Source organism: Osmerus eperlanus, chromosome 15 (assembly GCF_963692335.1).
Source record: "Osmerus eperlanus chromosome 15, fOsmEpe2.1, whole genome shotgun sequence".
Lineage (NCBI taxonomy): Eukaryota > Metazoa > Chordata > Actinopteri > Osmeriformes > Osmeridae > Osmerus > Osmerus eperlanus.
This window is the reverse complement of record NC_085032.1, coordinates 5,141,081-5,161,540: the sequence shown is the minus strand read 5'-3', so window position 1 is coordinate 5,161,540 and position 20,460 is coordinate 5,141,081. Positions and strand designations below refer to the sequence as shown.

The 20,460-nt window shown below is 46.5% G+C and overlaps 2 protein-coding genes across 4 annotated transcripts; one reads left to right on the top strand and one right to left on the bottom strand.

The window, feature by feature from the left end:
* Nucleotides 1–23: 23 nt before the first annotated feature.
* On the bottom strand, nt 24–11,391 carry u2surp (U2 snRNP-associated SURP domain containing). Of its 3 annotated transcripts, XM_062479824.1 has the most exons (26): nt 11,311–11,391; nt 10,327–10,425; nt 10,066–10,177; nt 9,789–9,913; nt 9,584–9,654; nt 9,394–9,482; nt 9,156–9,191; nt 8,955–9,037; nt 8,540–8,705; nt 7,651–7,862; nt 7,170–7,213; nt 5,716–5,820; nt 5,561–5,627; nt 5,221–5,384; nt 4,427–4,589; nt 4,247–4,326; nt 4,038–4,125; nt 3,755–3,907; nt 3,008–3,245; nt 2,586–2,672; nt 2,426–2,474; nt 1,922–2,072; nt 1,549–1,659; nt 1,247–1,371; nt 950–1,156; nt 24–724 (listed from the first exon to the last, which is right to left on the bottom strand). In XM_062479824.1, exons 1-26 carry the CDS (start codon nt 11,353–11,355, stop codon nt 586–588), a joined length of 3,009 nt encoding a protein of 1,002 aa, XP_062335808.1. In that variant the 5' UTR covers nt 11,356–11,391; the 3' UTR covers nt 24–585. The 3 variants fall into 3 exon arrangements, with proteins under 3 accessions (XP_062335808.1, XP_062335809.1, XP_062335810.1); XM_062479825.1 differs by lacking the exon at nt 9,156–9,191; XM_062479826.1 differs by lacking the exons at nt 7,170–7,213; nt 8,540–8,705; nt 8,955–9,037; ... (5 more) ...; nt 10,327–10,425; nt 11,311–11,391 and having other exon boundaries at nt 7,651–7,790.
* Nucleotides 11,392–12,704: 1,313 nt separating this feature from the next.
* pcolce2b (procollagen C-endopeptidase enhancer 2b) lies at nt 12,705–20,153 on the top strand. The gene is made up of 9 exons (XM_062479534.1): nt 12,705–12,985; nt 13,266–13,374; nt 13,765–14,020; nt 15,380–15,504; nt 15,651–15,787; nt 15,917–16,080; nt 17,169–17,252; nt 18,498–18,665; nt 19,350–20,153. The coding sequence occupies exons 1-9, from the start codon at nt 12,852–12,854 to the stop codon at nt 19,478–19,480; spliced, it is 1,308 nt and encodes a 435-aa protein (XP_062335518.1). The 5' UTR covers nt 12,705–12,851; the 3' UTR covers nt 19,481–20,153.
* The last annotated feature ends 307 nt before the right edge of the window (nt 20,154–20,460 follow it).

The following is a 20,460-nucleotide window of genomic DNA, read 5'->3' as shown; positions in this document are numbered from 1 at the left end:
AGTGGAATAACTGTTGTTTGAAATTGTAATGTTGAATTACAAATTGCACTAATTTCTAAGAAATGTTGTACTGTAATGTCAGTGTATGTGTACAAATTGTCTGTTGCCAAACAATAATACATTACCCTCCAATATAACTCGTACATAAGTTAAAGCATAATCTCTTTAGGAAGTAAAGCAGTAAGTTCCTACAATGTCTCCCTATATCCAGCTTTTCAATAAACACCCAGTTATTATGAATCCTTTTAATGTGAACTACAAAAAAAGAAAAATGAGACGGCATGAAAATAAGACTACGTCATTGTCACACTCGGTACAGGTGTGGTCTACCACGAGGATGAATCCCATTGGGTGGGCAGGGAATGAGGGAAGGGGGGAGAAGAGAGAGAGAGACACACACAATCTTATTTTTACAATATAAAACAAAAACGGTGGCCCAATTGCCGTGGCAACACGTGCATAACCATTTTTCCTCATCTGTACAACAACATTCAGGCAGAGAGACACCCAACTGCCACTCCCAGTCCTTTTATACATCACAGCAGAGAGGGGGGGGGGGACACGGGGGGCGGGGGAGTGTGTGTGTCAGTGTTTGCTTTTCTTGGACTTCTTGTGGGAGCGGTGTGGGGAGCGGGATTTGGAGCGGGACTTCTTGGCCGACTTCTTGGGCGTCCGAGAGCGGGACCTCCGGGAGCGTTTGGGTGTCCGGGGTGACGAGGGGGACCTGAGAGGGAGCAGGGGGGGGGATTTAGCACCTGCAGCTGGCTTGCACTACTACACGTTCCTCTGTACTGGCTAGCATGCGGCAATAATATTTCATCAAACAAAAAAAATAAACATCTAATACTTTTCTCCCCTGCAGTCAAGAATACAATTATTATATTTCGATTTTTTTGGAGCGGGGGGAGGAAAAAGTTAGTCTCTCTCTCTCTCTGTGTGAGGGACTGACCTTTTGGATGATTTCTTGGTGACGGAGCGAGGAGAGTCTTTGTGGGCGGAGCGCGACGCGTCCTTGGGGTACGAGCGCTCGGACCTCTCGGAGCGCTCGGACCTCTCGGAGCGCGGCGACGGCGAGCGCGCCCGGCGCCCGCTGCTCCGTGCCGGGCTGGGCGAGCCGCTGTGGCGCCGTTTCCTGGCGACCGCGGGCGACGGGCGCCTAGCGGAGACATCGGAGGGTGAGTTACCGACGCAGAAAACGAGCGTGGCGTGGCAGCGACGTTTCGTGACGGCGTCGAGAGCAAAGTACCTCTCTTTCCTGGTGGGCGTGGATTCCTCTTTCTCCTTCTTCACCTCTTTTGTGCGGGCCTCGACTTTTTCCTTTTCCTTTTTCTCTCGCTCTTTCTCCCGTTCAAGTTTCTCCTTTTCCTTGTCCTACAAAAAAAAAAAAAAAAAAATGTATTTGAGTCTTAAGATTGTAATCTTTTTACTGTACTGTTAAGCACCGTGAAACCCTGAAAGGCTCATTACAAATATTATTCTTCATTTGAAGTCCACTGAGCCCAGGAGAGGCTGTGGTCGTGGTGGTCGTGCCTGGTCGTGCCTCCCTACCTTCTGCAGCAGCTTGTCTCTGTAGTGCTCCACCTGCTCCTGGAGAGACTGGCCAGACTTCTTGGGCCTCTTCCCGGACTCAAGCTCATCCTGGAACTTCATCACCTTCACCTGCCAAGGAGAAAAACAACATTATTTCATAAAAAGAACATTTGGAACCAATACATTATGAAAGAAGAAGGTTTAGGGCCTCTCTCTCTCTCCACATGAAAACAGCATCATCTTATCAATGAAGGTAAATGTTTTTCGGGCTACTGTGCGTGTACTGTGTGTCCCTGACACACGGACATAAGAACACAATTGTCTCATCACAAAGATCAGTGAAGCTAAAGACTGAGCCAGTGTTGAAGGTGGCAGGCCTCAGGCTGGTCACCTCGATCTCCCTGAGCTTGGAGCGTTTCTCCTCGTTCAGGCCGGACTGCTTGACCTTGCTGTCCGCCGGCTCCTCCCTGACGGGGTTGGAGTAGCTGTGGGGGTCCTCGGAGCATGGACTCCTGTCGTCGTCATCGCTGTCCACCTCGTCCCTACCAGGAAGCAGACCAGGGTTAGTGCATGAACATTCACTCACAAGCACATTGTCCTGGTTTTCTTTTTGGTCAATTTGAAATTTGACAGTGTGGTTCTTGGTTGGTAGGGCTCACAGGTAAAGGTTCTTCCTACTGCAACTACTACATTGATGAACCCCAGTTGACTCAACTGTCATAATAATTCATTACTGGGCATTAGAATATATATATATATATATATAGAGAGAGAGAGAGAGATATGTATAGAGAGAGAGAGATATAGAGATAGATATATAGAGAGAGAGCGAGAGATAGATATTATATCAGTTTCATAAAAACGTATCTGGATGGTTAAGAGAATTCCAACTCACTTGTTCTCTTCCGGCTGCTCGAATACCTCCCATTTTGAGGTGGTCACCGCTGAACAGGAAAGGGACAAACAAACACCACGTCAGTGAAGAAGGACACCTGGAGTGTGCGTCAGCAGAAACGGGTAGAGCGTGCCCGAGGCTCCTGGCCCCCTGCTCCTACCTTGGGCCTGCAGCTCCGCTTCGTCCACCGCTTCCCACTTGGAAGGAGCCACTTTGAAGGCGGCTGCTTTCGCCGCTGCGTGCTCCACTGCAGGACGAGGAGAGAGACGCCGTTATGACACCACGTCCCCGACGCGGGGTTCAAACAGCCCCCCCTTGGCCTCATCAAGCCCTCGCATGGTTTTCAGGTAAACTGTTTGCTTTTGTTTTGTTGCTTTTTTTTTTTTATGATTTATTGGGACCGTTTTTAAGTTAAGTGTGACAGGAAAGGCAGGGGGAGAGAGAGAGGATGACATGCAACGAAGGGTCCAGGATGGATTCAAACCCATGCCCAATACATCCCAGTTTTATCCATACAGACAAAGTGTACATCTGTACACAAAAGTCTTCTCTCTGGCCTCCTAGCTAAGCTGGACCACTCACAGGGCACCCCGTCCAGATCCTCCTCCGGGGCCTTGATCGGAACTCCGTCCAGGTCCTCCAGAGGGGCCCCGTCCAGGGGGGCACCGTCCATCACGGCCCCGTCGATGGGCATGCCGTCCACGTCCTCCAGGGGAGCCCCGTCCATGTCCTCTCCGATGGGCGCCCCGTCGATGTCCTCGGCCGGCTCGGGCAGGGCCGGGGCCAGGGCCAGGGCCGGGGAGCGCTCCAGGGCTGCCGTCTGGAGGGACAGAGGTTTCAGTTAGGCAGTGAGAAGAGGGCGTCGGCAGCCGTGGAATACATTTCCCACGGTGGCCTGGCGTGACGTTTTGTCATTATTTACATTTAGTCATTTAGCAGACGCCCTTATCCAGAGCGACTTACAGTAAGTACAGGGACATTCCCCCCGAGGCAAGTAGGGTGAAGTGCCTTGCCCAAGGACACAACGTCATTTTGCACGGCCGGGAATCGAACCGGTAACCTTCTGATTAATAGCCCGATTCCCTAACCGCTAAGCCATCTGACTATATTTAAAAAATATATCTGTGCCGAAAAACTAAATTTCTCACTGTGCCCGTGTACATCTCAATATGTACTACCTTGCGCATTTTGTTCACCTACATGTATAACAACACCTGTATTCAACTATCGCTAGCTAACGCAGGGTTTTCTAGCATGTGGAGGAGGATTTCCTAATATTAGGAAGAGAAAGAGGGGGTTGGGGGAGATGAGAGCAGGGCACCTGCTCACCTCTATAACAGCAGCCAGGGTGAGGGGGGCGACCTCCTTGTCCTCCTTGGACAAGTTGACCAGCCCCAGGAAGATGTTCTGCAGCTTGATGAGGAAGGGGTCCGGGTACACAGCCCAGTCCTCCCACGCCCGGAAACACGACATCACCCGTTGCTGGGGGAAGGAACATGGGAGGGAATTAGAATTAAGATTAGAATTTTAAAAGGAAAGACAATTGTGTGCGTGTGCGCGTGTGTGTGTGTGGGGGGGGGGGGTTGTGTTCATAGAAACAAAATCATCGTACCTTGAAGTTTTCCGACTGGAGGTGGCCCTGTATCGTCCTGTATGTGGCGTTGAGGTCGGAGAAGATCTGGCAGAGCTTGGTTTCGAAGCTGGAAGACAAGGAAGACGGGCTCAAACACACGGCGACGCGACTCTGGAGAGGAGCGCCCCCCCGCTGGTCACGCCTGGCGGCCCGACAAACCGACGGCCGCGGAAAAAACAACAACTTACTACTTCCTGTAGTACGAAGCGTTGGCGACTTTGGCGGACGAGTTGTACAGCACGTCGGAGACGAGGTACAAGCGAGCGATCTGAAACGCGGGAAGAGGAGGGAGAAAGGTGTCACAGCTGTGGCCATGCAGGAACGACACGTGTGGACTCGTCGGGGTTCCGGCGCGAGGGGGCTCTTGCCTTTTTGGGGAGGGGGGTCTTGAGGATGGAGAGGGACTCGGTGATGCACTCCACGATCTCCTCGGCAGCCTCGGCGTGGCTGAGGCAGAACAGCATGGCCTCGGCCACGTCCCCCTTCCTGGGGCTCAGGCCTCGGAGCAGCTCCTCCAGCTTGTCACGCTCCCTGGGGGGGGGGGATGTGTGGTCAAACCTTGGCTACAGCACTGAGCCACAGCAAAAACCTTGGCTACAGCACTGAGCCACAGCAAAAACCTTGGCTACAGCACTGAGCCACAGCAAAAACCTTGGCTACAGCACTGAGCCACAGCAAAAACCTTGGCTACAGCACTGAGTCACAGCAAAAACCTTGGCTACAGCACTGAGCCACAGCAAAAACCTTGGCTACAGCACTGAGCCACAGCAAAAACCTTGGCTACAGCACTGAGCCACAGCAAAAACCTTGGCTACAGCACTGAGTCACAGCACAACAACTCGATCAAAACTTAGCCACGGCACTGAACCACAGCAAAACGCTGGCCTCGCTATAAATCTGGGTTCACACACACCTTTTGAGCCAATGAACTGTCATGACTTAAAACTATTTCCTTGACCTTTTCTGCTTGTGTATATTCTAAACAACATCCTAAAGTACAGTGCTAGTATACTGCTAGCCTACAAACAGATGTTTCCACATGAAGGTAGGCCTGAGTGTAAATTTGGTCCAGTTTCACAAATGTCCCTGACTGTTCCCCAGTTACTAAGGTAACTGGGGAACAGTTTCCACTGTGTGAGCCCCAAGTAAGACAGGAACATACTCTTCCTTCAGGCAGCCCTTCTTGCCAGGCTCCTCATCTTCCTCCTCCTCCTCTCCCTCCTCGAAGTTGCCGTGCAGGTAGGGGTTGAGAGGAGGGGGCCGCCACAGCGAGCCGTTCTTGAACATGCGGAACTCGTCCGTCCGCCATTTTGTCGGCGCTTCTCCCTGGAGAGGCGAGTTTAAGACTGTTTTCAGACTCGGCAAAAGCATCATTTTCAGTCTTCAATGGTTAAGTTCATCGTGGCAGCATATCTCTATCAAGCCTATCCAGTATATAATTCAACCCTGCGTATGCCCAACTATAATTTGAGTAGCATTATGGTATGTCTTGTATGTCCGACCTGAAGTATGGAGTAGAGTTTCCACCGGTAGTACACGTGTGCTGGGCTCTGGTTCTCAAAAAGAAACCTGGTCGACAGAGAACACAACCGTTAGTCCAATATGTCAAACATGAAGCAGCCCGTTGAATAAAAACGTTTGTAGCGCACACACACACCTGTACATGGGGTTGTTGAGCTCTCGGTTCATTATCATGGCTTCGAACATGGGGCCTTCACGCACCACAAACTCGATCATTCGGTGGATGAGAGAGAGCAAATTCCTATAAGAAAAACACAGTTAAAGCACACGGATTCAGAGTGGCCAACCCTTCTTCCAAATTCTGTGTGTGTGCTAGCCTTCCCTACAGCTGCAGGCCTAAACACCCTTCACAAAACAGGAATGTGTAATACAGCAAATAAAAACTTATGACAGCGGAAGGGCTACTAAATAATACACAATTGTGCACTTTAATGCCGAGGAATCGAAAATGGATTTGCCTAAACTGAAATGTTTTCCCTACTTTATTTACACAACTAAGTTGAGATATAATGGAATAGGGAGGATAGTAGAACTGAACAGGATAGGCTGTAACAGGAGAGGGGATTGGATAGACACTAGATTGGCAGACAACATCGACCAATACAGTGCCTCTGCAATTCCCCTCCAACTCCTGACTTAACTGAAGAACCAAAGCAGTATAGGATTGTTGGCCTAAATAGGCTAAATGCCAAAAACATAGGGACTTCTAACCAAACTGGTAAGAAGGAATTCAATGTAAATTGGTTGTCTAATGAAAAGTTGTGAGAAGAGACAGGATAAGGGGGAACATCATCTAGTGGACTGATAGTATTAGCCTAAAGTGGCCAACAAAACAGTTTGTCTTTCATTGGACAACACAGATCACATTTACTTGGTAGCACTGGAGCTGATCGTACCAATGGCGGGGGTAAAATTCTGTATACTTTCCCAATCCATCCCATGATGCTTTGCAGGGTCCCTCGCTGCCGTAGACAGTTCAACTTGTGCTGCTCACCAAGGCCAATGTCAAAGGTCATAGAGACTAATATTGGGGGGGCAGGGTTTGGATTTCTCAGCCCAGGGGGCTAGGTTTGACCTGAGCCCCTGATTGGGTGACAGAGGCCATGGGGGGGCGGGGCAGTCTAGATGAGCAATAGTCAGGGGAGGCAAGGAAGGGCCTATTAAAAGCCTGCGCGGTGTGCATATGGGCATGTTAAGTATGTCACCTAATCATCAAAATATGTAGCTTGATGGTATGGTGAGGTAACATGTACGCTATGTGGTGATTCTAGGTCAATCGATTGCTATGACAGCGCCTAAACTACAACTAACTGCTATGACATGATGTTTGTTGGACAGACTTAGATTAAGTGTGAAAATGACCAACATACTTCTAGAGCATAACATGAGTCAGTTCTATGGGTGGCGTTGGTATTTGAGCTAACAGGAAGCCTGTAGGACACAGAGGGCACCTGCCTCGACTATTGCTCACCCACACTGAACGACCCCCCTGTAGCATGCAGTGATCCAATTGATCAGGACGTTTTGGGTTCATTCTAATGGGATGTTTTTCTACGTTTTTACACCAATTAAAAAAGGAAAAACATGTACCTTTCTGTTGGGATAACCACTTTGACTATGGCTTGCGACAGAGTCTGTATATGAAGTCACATCAGATAATAAACATAGAATATGTGAGTATTGTTAAAAGGCAACAGGTGCAAAAATATATATAAATATTGATATAGAAAATGCATTTTGTTTTTGAAAACTGCATAGAAAAAGAACAACTTTCCTTTACTGCTATGAGTTTGACTAAAATGGCACGCTAGCACTGCATATAAACATGTCTAACTTCCAAACACTTACCATTTTAATACTCCTAAACACCTTGGTTCTACCAACTGAAAAACGTCCATCTTTTATCCTCTCCTTCCACCCCCTCCTTTGAAAATGCCACTCTATTCTACCGAAAGCCTAGAAAAGCAGGACTAGAAAACTAGGACCAGCTAGGACCAGGACAGTACTAGGCCTAAATCCCCTCCCAGCAGAATGATTCAAAAACGAGGAGAGCTGACGGGATGGAAGTTACCTTGTCGAACTCCTCCTTGTTTTTGGGCGGGGGGAGGAGGGCGGCGTTGGGGTTCTTCAGCCTCTCGCGGGGCTGGGCGTTGAAGGGCAGGCCGGAGGGGGGCGGGGGCAGCGTGTGTTCCATCATGGAAGGGGGGATGTAGATGGGGTGGGGGGGGATGGGCACGCCCTTGCCCCAGCCCAGCTTCATCTCAAAGTTCATAATCATCTTGCCTGGGAGGGAGGGAGGAAAAGCCAGTTGACCAACCGTCTTACGAGGGGATTCGTTTATGCCCATCGTGAACGCCACAATTCTGATGTCTGACACCTGGCCTGGCTACATTTCGGAGCACTTCTCCAAGCTGACCCTCCTCTCTAATGAACAGCAGACAGGGGCAGACATGTTCTAAATAAAGGTGCACCGGATCCACGGTTTTTCAATTCCGATCCCGATACAAACCTGCAGATACCGATACTAATTCCGATACATAGTTAAAAATATATATATATTAACCACACAGCACTTATTAAAGAGCAAATAAATGCAGAGAAATGCACGTGCTTTGGGATCAGCGCCGTCAGTCCGATCTCCGACGAGAACAATGGCGTTAGGATCAGCATCCGATCCGATATTGGATCGGTCCCATCTAGTTCTAAAGCAGCGGCTCTCAACCCTGGTCCTCAGTGATCCACTGTCCTGCATGTTTCCCTCTTCCAACACACCTAATTCCAATGACTGGGTCGTTATCTATCTCAGCAGACGCCTGGTAACGACCCCTTCGTTTAAATCAGGCATGTTGGAGCAGGGAAACATCTAGAACATGCAGGACAGGAGGGGTCCCTGAAGACCAGGGTTGAGAACCACCGTCAAGACACAGTGCTGTGGCGTGACCGTGGGCCTTTTGGCCTACCGTTGAGGTTCTTCAGCGCCCTCTCGGCGTCTCGTCGACTCATGAAGGCCACAAAGCCACAGTTCCTCTCCCGGGCCCTCTCCTCGTCCGTCCTGGGCCACATTATCTTCACGCTGGCCAGGGGGCCGTAGCGGCCAAACTCCTGGCACAGCATCTCCTCGTTCATCTGCCAACAGAATGAGAGCCTTGCTTTAGAACCGTAATATATTGACGTATTGTGATGTCCTGAAGGCATCTTTATTCCTTTGCTTGCAGAAAAAAAAGGTTTTCTGTCAATGTTTAATGTTGCTAGTGTAATTAGCAGGGTTACTGCAAAATACATAAATGCATATCTTGATTACCTCAGGCCTAAAGATCAATGTTATGGCGCTTGTGACTTTTGGTGCCATCTTTCATAAAGGGGCTGCAAAGTTACCTGCGGGTTGATGTTCCCCAGGTACAGGTTTGTTGTTGAGGGGTCTCCTACGTCGTGTGAGCCGGGGGCTGACTCGTCCAGAACTGTGGAGCGGAAGGGGAGAAAAAGGGGCCTTTTGTACACAGTCTGCATGGAGCCACGCACACGCTTAGCCAGATGAAGATATTATCAAAGCATGCCACTGTAGTGAGTCAAAATTACCACTGGACGGACGGTTTCTTCGTGAAGAACCATCCGCTAAAAGAAGCAGAAAAGCAGTGTGAACGTTGTTTTCTAATCCAAGGAAGGGTACGTCAGGGTTGGGGGTGAGTGTGTGTGGTGGGGGGGGGTTGTGAGTACAGAAGAGGCAGGATCGAGGCGCAGGAGAAACTTAAGCTCAAGGAGAAAGCTAAACTTGCGGCGGGGGGGGGGGGGGGGGGGGGTCACACGTAGGACTTACACGAGCGCCTGCTGTCAGCGCCGGACAGGGGTTCGAAACGGCTGACTCGCCCTTTGTTCTTGTGCCTCTCGTCCCTCTCCTCCTGAATCCTGCGAGACAAGACGGGGACCGTTACGCAACCGAGGGCAACCCCGCCGAGAAGCACACCAGGTTGGATGGAGGAGGCTGTCGGGGGGAAAGCGACGCTTACTGTTTCAGTTCTTCCTTGAAGAGCTCCAGGTTACTTTTCTTCTTTTCTTTTTCAGTTGGTTTCTTCACACTCTAAAAATGACAACCGGGGCGGGACAAGGGGGGGGGGGGGGGGGGTGCCAAGTTGTTAAGGACAGTTTAAGGATTTCCTGGGGACATCTGAGAAAGTTCAAACCAGTAAAAACGCTCACCCCACTGATACATACCGGTACGTGTCTTTTGTCTATCGCTAAAAACTGCGGAGGGGTCTCTAAAGGCAAGAAGCTTTTGGCTTCAAAGCGGGACTTGGGTTTGTACAATTTGCCCTTCTTATCATCAGCGGCAGCCTCCTCTGTGAAAGGAAATGTAGGAGACATACGGGGAAGACACAGATTAGATTAAAGACATAGGCATGGGTGGCCCTTTAAGTCATGTAGTATCGAGTATTGCGCAGCCTTGCATGTGCCAAACTTTTGACTCTTTATTTGAAAGATGTCGATTTACCTTTAGATGCATTTGCAATTCCACCTCGAACAAAGGCTTTGACCTTTCCGTCTCCTCCTTCAAATGCAGCCAGAAACTCCTCATAAATCTCTGCGGCTGCCCGTTCATCCTCCTGCATAGAAACAGAAACATTAACCACACATATACCCTTTATTTCAGTGTATTAACCAAACATATACCCTTATCAGTTAGGTCATGTACATATGTGAACAATAAATACAGCAAATGGCTGTCAAGTGAAATTGTATGGTCAGACATTACCTTCTTTTTGATCTCATCTTGCTCTTTTTTGCTAAGGGTCCTCTTGGCCACGGCCATTTTCCCGATGCTGAATGATTTCAGCTTGCTCTCAAGCAGCGCCTAAAGATGTAAACAAAAAACATTAGAGAATCTGATACTTTAACGTGCGGTACACCATGCTGAACTACACAATACCTAACCAGTTACAAGAGATTACAATTATTTGCAGCCATTCGTTAAGAGTACACCGGTTTGCAACGACAACTAACAAGTTACCATTGCTGATTTTTACAACGTCTGTACACAGCTAAAGAGCAAACTAGACTTTGTATGACACAAAAAGGTCTTTACAATTAGTCTATCTAGCTCTCCAGTGATATCGTCTCCGTGATAACTTCACAATTAGCAAGCTGTACTTTTAGTACAGTTAGGTTAACAGTAATGTGACAGAACCTCGAGAGCACTCCACCTTGCTAGACAGTTCCCTGTCTAGCAGGCCTGAGCCGGAGGGCTTGCCTACACGCTCAAGGCGGCAAACAATATAGACTTGTGATTGTAGCAGCCCTAGCTAGCACCAGGCTAGTATAGCTAGTGGGCTGATGGTGGCAACATCGCCAGTGACCAAGGTGACACCGACTTCCTAAAAATGTCGGCACAGATTGATAATAATGTTGAACGCTAGCCAACCAGTATAATACCCGTACCCGTCATTATTGAACTAGTGCTAACTGTATATGCCATGGTGGTCCGCTCGTTTAGCTAACTAGTGCTAGCTAGCAAGGCCTAACTAAGACATCGGGTTGACTTACGTCGTCTGGTAGCTAGCCTAGTTAGCCTAGCCTAGCAAAGTGTTTAGGCTGCACTCCACACTGCAATCTTGCACGTGCAGAGCAATACAGAAGCAATACTTGAGCTATCAAGACTGTTAAAATACAACAGTATTTATCACGCTGAACAACATTTAACAGTAAATATATCATACGAGTTTAGTACAAATAAATTAACCTTTGCGCTGGCTTTTTGAGATCCACCAGGCGTTCCGTCCGCCATCTCCGTTCCTTTGAAAAGGTTATAATCGATTGCCGATTCTTGGATAAAGTAAATGTAGTCGATAATAATCAAACACCGATATAAATTATGATCATTATATTTAATTTATTTTGCTTGATATTCGAACATCTAATGCCTATACGTATACAAAATATCTAACGTGTTAACCATTCATGTAATAACACTTATTTGTGTATTTCTTGAAGATAATGATTATTATATTTCAATAATGATATGGTACTAATAGGACTGAAAATTGAAAAAGTCAATTGATGCAGTAGGGCGACAAATATACAGTCTGTGAGTTTATTCCTCTTGTAGTCCACCAGAGGGTGCCATTCTCTCAGTGTGTACATATTTTTACTTCCACCATTGATGATTATTTTATTGTATTCTATGTGTGGGCATGTTTCATGTTTTATAATAGAAGCAAGCATGGCTTTCTTCTTCACTTGGAATGATCAGATAATGTGGGACAGCATGTCAAAGTGGGACAGTCATAAACAAAAGTCCCCAAACATATATTTACAGACACTAAATCAGATTACAAACTGTTTCTTATCATAAGATAATTAGAATCACAAAATATCACAATAGAAAATTACAATATTTGAGATTTTCACACTGATCCTGGCGCACTCGCAAAAGGCTCCACTTGTGGCACCACGCCTTGATGACGTCAGGATCGCTACACTGGCATGGTTTACGTTTATTTACGTGCATTTTCATCGTCCCACAATAAGCTACCGAACAAAACGTTTTTTTCTCAAAACAGTATTCTAAATGAAAAAGAATACAATATTAGTGGGATGGTTCAAGACACCCCATCTATAATTATAAGTAGCCTAATTACTGCCTAGAATAGGCCACCACTTTCAAATGTAGGTAGGCCATATCATTATATAGGCTATCTTTAGAGGAAGCATTATCATTATCAATAAAAGTGTCATTCTTCTTTGATCGACCTTCTGAACGTCTGTCTGTCTGTCTGTCTGTCTGTCTGTCTGTCTGTCTGAACATCTGTCAGTCTGTCTATCATTTTAATGTTTCATTTTCTCCTGTAAATATGACCGTAACTCACATTTTTGTGTTTGTCAAAATATAGGCACGACTTAATGTAACAGTAGGCTACTACACCTTAGGCTGAGAAAAATAATAATAACCGTATAGTTGTGCCACGCAGGTAGCCTATATAGGCTATAGGCAATAAACAGACTATAGTGCCATTAAATCATTTTCTTGAATATTTATTGGTTAGTGAAGTGAATATTTCCATTTCATTGTATCTCATAAACTCAGGGAAGCAGGAGTACCCACTTCCCCTACTTCCAGCGCGTCTTTTATCCCAGTTTTTGGAAAAAGGCAGCTGCCTATTGCTCCCCTCCCTTCTGCTACGCAGAACAAACGCTATATTCATCTGCTCCAGCTTGCAGTCAGAGAAACTCCCTCCAGGAACTTCTGGGTACTTTTCCTCACCGTTTGAGCTACTGAATACAATGCCATTCGTGCCACGGGGCGAAAACAGGCGAAGTGCCCGGTCCATTAACCCGACAATGTGGAGAATATGCAGTATTTTTTGCGCATGGGGTGTAGTGTTTTTGACTGAGGTCTGCGCGCAGTCACAAAGGAGGTACATGTAGCCAAATGTACTTTATTCATGTCTTTGAACTCTGTGTATTTTTCAAAAGCCTTTACAGAATGAAAGTGCAAAGGTGGTATACAGGATCGGTTACTCAGGGATGAAACGGTAGAGTTTTGTTTTGAATGAATCTGCAGTCTGCGCTCTAGGCTTCCAATCAAGACGCATTGACTGGTGCATTGCTGAGAGAGTCAAATATAATTAAGATTCCGTTCTGGGTTATGAAACTTCTCACCAGGGAGAATCTAAAATATTTGTTCTTTCTTTTCAGACCGACGTTCACATGCGGTGGAAACCTAACTGGAGATTCAGGGGTTATTGGTAGCCAGGGTTACCCTGGGGTGTACCCCCCAAATACCAAATGTGTCTGGAGAATAACGGTATGACAAACTTTTCTTTAATACCCAGGCTACCTAGGCAATACATAATCTGTCATTCTACATGTTTAAATCCCACATTGATAATATAGTCTGCAATAGCCGCAAAGACATTCATTATCAAACCTTAAGAAAATGAATTGTTGGTATTTGGATTGTCGCGACAGAACACCCCTCAGGCTGTTTCTCAAGCCTTGATCACTTTTTCAGCTGGCCACCTGCCTAGTGTTATGGCTAGAATGAAGTAGGTGAAATCGTAGATGCCTAAGAGCTTCTTAGCGTTAAGAGTTAAGTGCTATGTCAACATCATACTGTTAACACTTTAATACTGTTAAAACCTAATGAAGCCTTGGTTCAAATATGTATCACTGTGTGAGCGTTATGTCTCCACAGGTCCCTGAGGGTAAAGTCGTGGTCCTCTCCTTCCGCTTTATCGACCTGGAAAGCGACAACCTGTGTCGCTACGACTACGTCGATGTGTACAGCGGCCATGTTAGCGGCCAGCGCTTGGGGCGCTTCTGTGGCACGTTCAGGCCCGGTGCGCTGGTCTCCACGGAAAACAAGATGCTCATCCAGATGGTGTCTGATGCCAACACAGCTGGAAGTGGCTTCCTGGCCGTTTACTCTGCTGCCCAGCCACATGAGAGAGGTAGGGGTTCAAGCTGGTGCCACACACTGGAAAGGGTACTTCACTGGGTTTAATTGGTTACCTCAATGTTGTTTGGTCCTCTGGTGAAATAAAGGATGCAGTACAGGGTTGCAGTCATGTCTGCTAATCTCCAGCCATGCGTGCTAAGCTGAGCCTGAGGGGCCAAGTCTGGGTCCTGACTCCAGATCGTAAACAGACATTTGATACAAGTCGTGGAGTGTGTGTGTGTGTGAGGGCAGGTGGTCAGGATTTCATGAGCTAATTAACAAACCCCTAAAGCGCGAGGTCACACCCTCTGAGGTCGCCGCTTGTCACAATGAAGAGACAGAGATAAATGTCCGGACATGAAGTGTTGTAAAACGCTTGCCTGATGAGTCACACACAAAGGATACACGTGCTGTACACGAGAGGACGAGTATATCTTTTTTTGTTTTTGCTTGTTGAAAAATAATTGATTTTTTGAGGGGCCCTTTTTCTCGTCTGGCAACTGTTGATTTAAATCTTGCTCGGAGGGCTGGATAGGAAAAAAGGAACATCTCTACACATTTCACAGTATGACGTGGAATTTCTCACAGACATTTTTGTTTATTAGAATCGCTGTGAGGGACAGGACTGCTGCCATCCTAGTCTGACTGAAACAGTCCCCCTGCCTCCTTCTTCTTCTTGGCGTAGAAATGTCTCCTCTACTGGCTTTGAGGAATTTTAATGGCTGGGTGCCTGTGCAGCCACCTCTTATCAGTACCCTCCTAGTTGACAGATATAATGGGCTGTGTCTGCTAGCTAGGCTGCCCGGTCTAACACAACAGATGGCAGTATGTGGACTGTTACCATACTATCCACGCGAGTTGTTGAAACTTTGCCCTCCTCCATTTGTTAAATGTCTATTTTAGTCGCTGTGGTATATTGGAGTTGCCTGTGAAAACGAGAGCAGGAGTGCTGAGACAGCCTGCTACTGAGGGAGTAACAGTGGTGGTTCATGAGAGAGAACTCCAGACCCTCAACAGTGCAAACAGCTTGTACGGCTTGATCTCTCTCAGATCTCTGATAGCAAACATGTGGACTCCCTTTTAGCAGCACATTGCAGGGGACCAGACAGAGATGAGTGTTTCCTTGAGCTACTAATCATATGGGGTGAACAAGAAGGGCGAATGAGAAACTGCTGATTAAAGCAAGCACGGTTCTTATCCTGGAATGATGTTATGCATTCACAGCATTCCTCTTTTTCCCATGGAATACAGTACATGTTGAACATAAACTGCAGAAATGAATCCAGTTGGGTTTAAATGATTGACATACTGTAGCATAGATAAGTATACAGAGAACCAAAACAGTTATGTTGTTTGACTTATCATCCAATAGGAGACCAGTATTGTGGGGGTCGATTGGACAAACCTTCAGGGTCCTTTAAGACCCCCAACTGGCCAGAGAAGGACTACCCAGCTGGTGTGACCTGTTCTTGGCACATAGTGGCACCAAAGAACCAGGTGAGTTAGTTCAGAGCCATTAGTCGTCCTCACAGTCTCTACTTCACTGTTGAACTGTGGACCAGAGCAGTACATTGCTGGTTGTGACTTTGGTGGTGGTCCATTTGTGGGTTGTATAACTGTGCTACTTGTTTCCGTCAATGCAGATCATAGAGGTGAAGTTTGAGAAGTTCGACGTGGAAAGAGATAACTATTGCCGCTACGACTACGTGGCGATCTTCAACGGGGCCGAGATCAACGACGCCAAGAGGATTGGGAAGTTCTGCGGGGACAGCCCTCCAGAGTAGGTCGAAATACCTGTTTGTTGACCGGTTTCAATGAACTAGGGTATCACATGATGTCATATCCTGCAAGCCCTCCTCCCTTTCTCACTACCCCCCCCCCCCCCCCCACTCTTCCTAACTTTCCTCAGTCCAGTGTTCTCAGAGGGGAACCAGCTCCTAATCCAGTTCCTCTCAGACCTCAGTCTAACAGCGGACGGATTTATCGGCCACTACAAGTTCCGACCCAAGAGGTTCCCCACCACCACGATACCGCCGACCACCACCACCCTACCCCCCACCAGCAGACCCATACGTAGGTACCACTCACAGTCCAATACATGCTTGCAGGTGTGTTTGATTTACCACGTGGTGTGTTGAAGGAGTACTTTTGGGGCTGTTTCTAGGTTACTGCCGGGCAAACTGGGTAATTGAATCAATTCTATCAATTGCACTCCAAGCGTTTGCTCTTTAACTAATCGCATGAACACATGTTTTGGTCCCTTCCATGTTCCTTCAAGCTACACGTTGGTCAGTGGGATCTGGTGGTTTCGTCTAGAGATATAGTCAAGGCTTTGTGTAGTCTTGCTATAGTCTCTGATCCTGGTGCCAGCATGTGGGATAAACCTTATCCTCTCTTCCCCCATAAATACTGTAAGTAGGACCAGGCTCCTGCCTCAGACGTGGCCTGTAGTTGAGGGCTTCCCTGGGAGAACAAAGACAACTTCTTTATTCAGATCCGGGCAGTGAGATACAGATGAGTGATGTGTGCTGCATGTGGAAAGGGAGAACCTTTTTTTTTCGATAGAAAAAGATGGATTGTCTTCTCTATACTTTGGACTCTGACAACCCTCATGCAAATGTGCACACTTGGGCGTATTTATTTTGCACACATATGTTCGGATTTGAAAGGAATGCTCGTATCGTTGTTTGTGCTGGCCCACACACTCTCGTCTTCACGTGAGCTTACACACACACGTGCACAGACATTAAGCACACTCACCAACATTCCCATTGCCTTTTAAGTTTTCCCCTAACAGAAGCCAGAACTCATGATACCTAATCTACACAGAGAGCTATTCTGGCACCCCCCACTATGATGTCATCCTGTGATGACTGACTCTAACTGACCTATATTCAAAGTGTTTCGCTCTCTACCGGTAGGAATAACATTTGGATAAGACTGTGGTTGTATTTCTTGTCTCTTTCTTTCTTATTTTCTCTGAGGGTAATAGTACCCCCTTAAGCTTAAAACCAGATGTTAACTAGAACTAGAACATTCCTCTTGGATTTAGACTGTCTGTGGGAAAGGGGAACACCAATAAAAAAATGTCTTGAATTGGTTAGCTTGCATCACTGGCAGTAAAAATAAATAACTGTTATCTCTTTTTTTGTCTCCCTTAGCCCTCAAGTACTCCGTAGCTCTTTGTCAGCAGAAATGCAAAAGGCAGGGGACCCTTGAGAACAACTATTGTTCCAGCAACTTTGGTAAGACAAGACCGGCATGTTTAGTGTGCTGCTGTTACTATCACATGCATGTCTTCTCTTTCAGACACTGACATTTTCCACTGACTTTCACTACAAACAAGATCCTGCCGACCTGTGCTTTTATTCAAAGATGATTAAGAAATGGAATATTCAAGCTTTACGTCCAATCAGATTTGGGGGCTGGAAATTAGTATTTCCCTATCGCAAATAAAAACCTCTATTTCTAAAGAGAGCATGTTTTCATGGTACTCTCATGGCACGCTATCTATGGCTGTCTGGGTTGTTTCATGGCTCGTCTCAAAAGATTATTTGACTGTGTCTGGAAGGAGCACGCTAACCTTCCTCAAGTAAACACATAGTCACAGCCTCACTGATTGGAGCTAACTTGTAGCCAAATGAAAGTGTTGATTCAGTCACCCCCCCCCCCCCCACACACACACACACACACACACACAAACACACCCTGCACCCATGGAGGCCTGTTACCCTGGAGACCATTTCTGAGCAGTTTTTTGGGGGAGGTGTTCACAAAATCAAACAGGTATTTAGTTGACATTTTCAAAAGGAGTCGACGTAGATTTGCATTTGGAGAGAGGAGGTCCTGTCAGGGAAGTTTGGCGGACGAGGCAGGACTGGAAAAAACGGCTCGTGAAATGCAGTCTGCTCACGTAACCGGCTCAAGGTGTTACATCACACATGTAAATGAAATAACTGGACCTGAAAACCCAGCAAAAGGACACATTCCATTGCATTATTTTTATACACACCCTCCTCTTTTAACCCTACTGTGAGGTATGTGTAAAGAAAATGCATACGAATGGCAGAGTGAAGTGGGTGCAGTGCACATGAATATAATACCCTGGGATACACATGCTGATTTGATAGTTCTCTTCGTTTCCAGATAAGAAATCAAAACATTCGCTGGCGAATGGTGCACCATTGCTAACGTTGTCTGTGTGTGTGTGTGTGTGTGTCTGTGTGCTCTTGTTCAAATACTCTTGTGGGAAGCAAATGTCCTCACAAGTATAGTAAAGAATGAAATAACTTGACCTTGTGGGGCACCTTTCCACCTTCAAATGTTTTTTTTAGGTTTAGGGTTAAAATTACATGAAGAATTAAGGTTAGGGTTAGGGGTTAGAGGTTAGGGCTTAGTGGTTAGAGATAATACAATTCTGAATGGGAGTGAATGGTCGGGCCCCACTAGGAAAGAAAAACAAACCTCTGTGTGTCGTGTGTGTGTGACAGTGATATCGGGAACGGTCATCACGGCGGTGATGCGAGGAGGCAGCATGTTCGCCACCATCTCCATCATCAACGTGTACAAAGAAGGAAACCTAACCATCCAGCAAGCTGGCAAGACCATGAGCACCAAGATCATTATCCTCTGCAAGAAATGCCCCTTCATCAGACGAGGTGAGCAGGACAAGCCCCCACCTGAGCCAGGCTGGAGTTTCACTCTGTCAAGTTCTATTTTGGAAGATTAGCCGAGTTGGAAACCCCTTCATGGCTTCAGCGTGTGGAAGGTTATGAGGTATTCTGAATGAAAGCCAGCCTGTCCAGCTGTGTGTTCAGCAGACTGTTAAATGTTGCCTTTGGCTCTGAGTTTGCCTCCATGGCCGTTGCCTTCGAGCTCATATCTGAATAAGCTTGACCCCAACGTTCGAGGTAAGTGGCACAACACGATGACACAAATGAACATGGCCCGACACTTTTTCTCTTGGTGAGATACGGGTCGATATATATTATGTACACCAACACATGCATTCAACATGCGTGCATCCACTGCTCCAACACACCTGATCAAATGAAGGGCCGTTATCAAGCTCTGTGGAAGCCTGACACCAACCATTCATTTGAATCAAGTATGTTGGAGCAGGGAAACATCTAGAACATACAGGACAGCGGACCCCGAGGACCAGGATTGAACACCCCTGGTCGATACATTCCAAACGAACCTGTGGTATATGTTTATATCAGCGCATATAGACATATATGTAGAATAACGAGGTCCTGTGAGGTGAAGCTGATGTGTGGCCCTCCTGAATGTCTCTGCCGTTCCGCCACTGCATTCAGGCTTTTTCTGTGTGACCTCACTAGGCTTGAACTACATCTTCATGGGCACAGTGGACGAGGACGGGCGCGGGAAGATCGCCCCACACCATTTTGTCATGGCATTCAAGGCCAAGAACCAGAAGGGCCTCAACATACTGAAGAACAAACGTTGCTGAGTCACTTCCCCCGGCACACACAGGGGGAGACCCAGCCCCACCCTGACACAATGAGGCCCCTCCATGTTTGTCACCGCTCAGCATGCCCTCACCCCCTACCACCTTACTTTGCTTTACTTGGAATTCTGTCTCTCACTTTTTCTAGTTTTCTGAGCTGGGCCATTTTAGTGCGCAATGTGAAGGGTAAGTGTGATAGATAAACCCCTGGGAAAGAGATAGAGAGGGGTGGGGTACATATTAGTGTTGCAGGTTTGACCAATCAGACATCTTGTGAGTATTTGTAAGAAGAAGTACAATATACTGTAGTAGTCTGGGGGTTGTAGTTTTCATGACAGTGTTTACAAAACTGCTCTTTATTTCCTTAGTTTACAATGAATGCTAAACCATGGGAAGTATTCTATGTGGTGTTAAGTGCAATAGTTCATTATATAGCATTTGTTTAAAATTATTTGGTGTCATGCCGTTGTTATGTGTGACAACTGCTCTTATTTGCCAAAGCTTAATTTGAGAATGGATGCAAAGCACCTGGATCATTTTTAAAGCTTGGTTTGTTTATAATGAAAATACAGACATGAAAGTAACAAAATAAAGTATTTTCCTATGAAACAATCATTAAATAAATGTTATTTATATTTTATTGTTTTCATCCGCCCTAATAAAATTCTAAATTACATTCTAATTTTAAGAACATTGTGGTTATTAACAAAAAAAATGCATTTGTTTGTTTACACTTTAAATAATGGTTTGAATTGAGGACAGAATGTGTAGTACTTTATGCCTATGAATGACAAGGAATATAAAACTACAGAATAGGCTGTAGCTGTCATATTTCCATGGTGTGACCAAGTGTGCTGGAAGCTGTGCTCTACCAAGCACAAGAATGGTCAGATGTGTGTGTGTGTCATTGTGGTAAGTGAATGTAACACATACTGTATTGGTAGAAGCCAACTGTGCTCCTGAACACTTCCACTGTCAGGTTT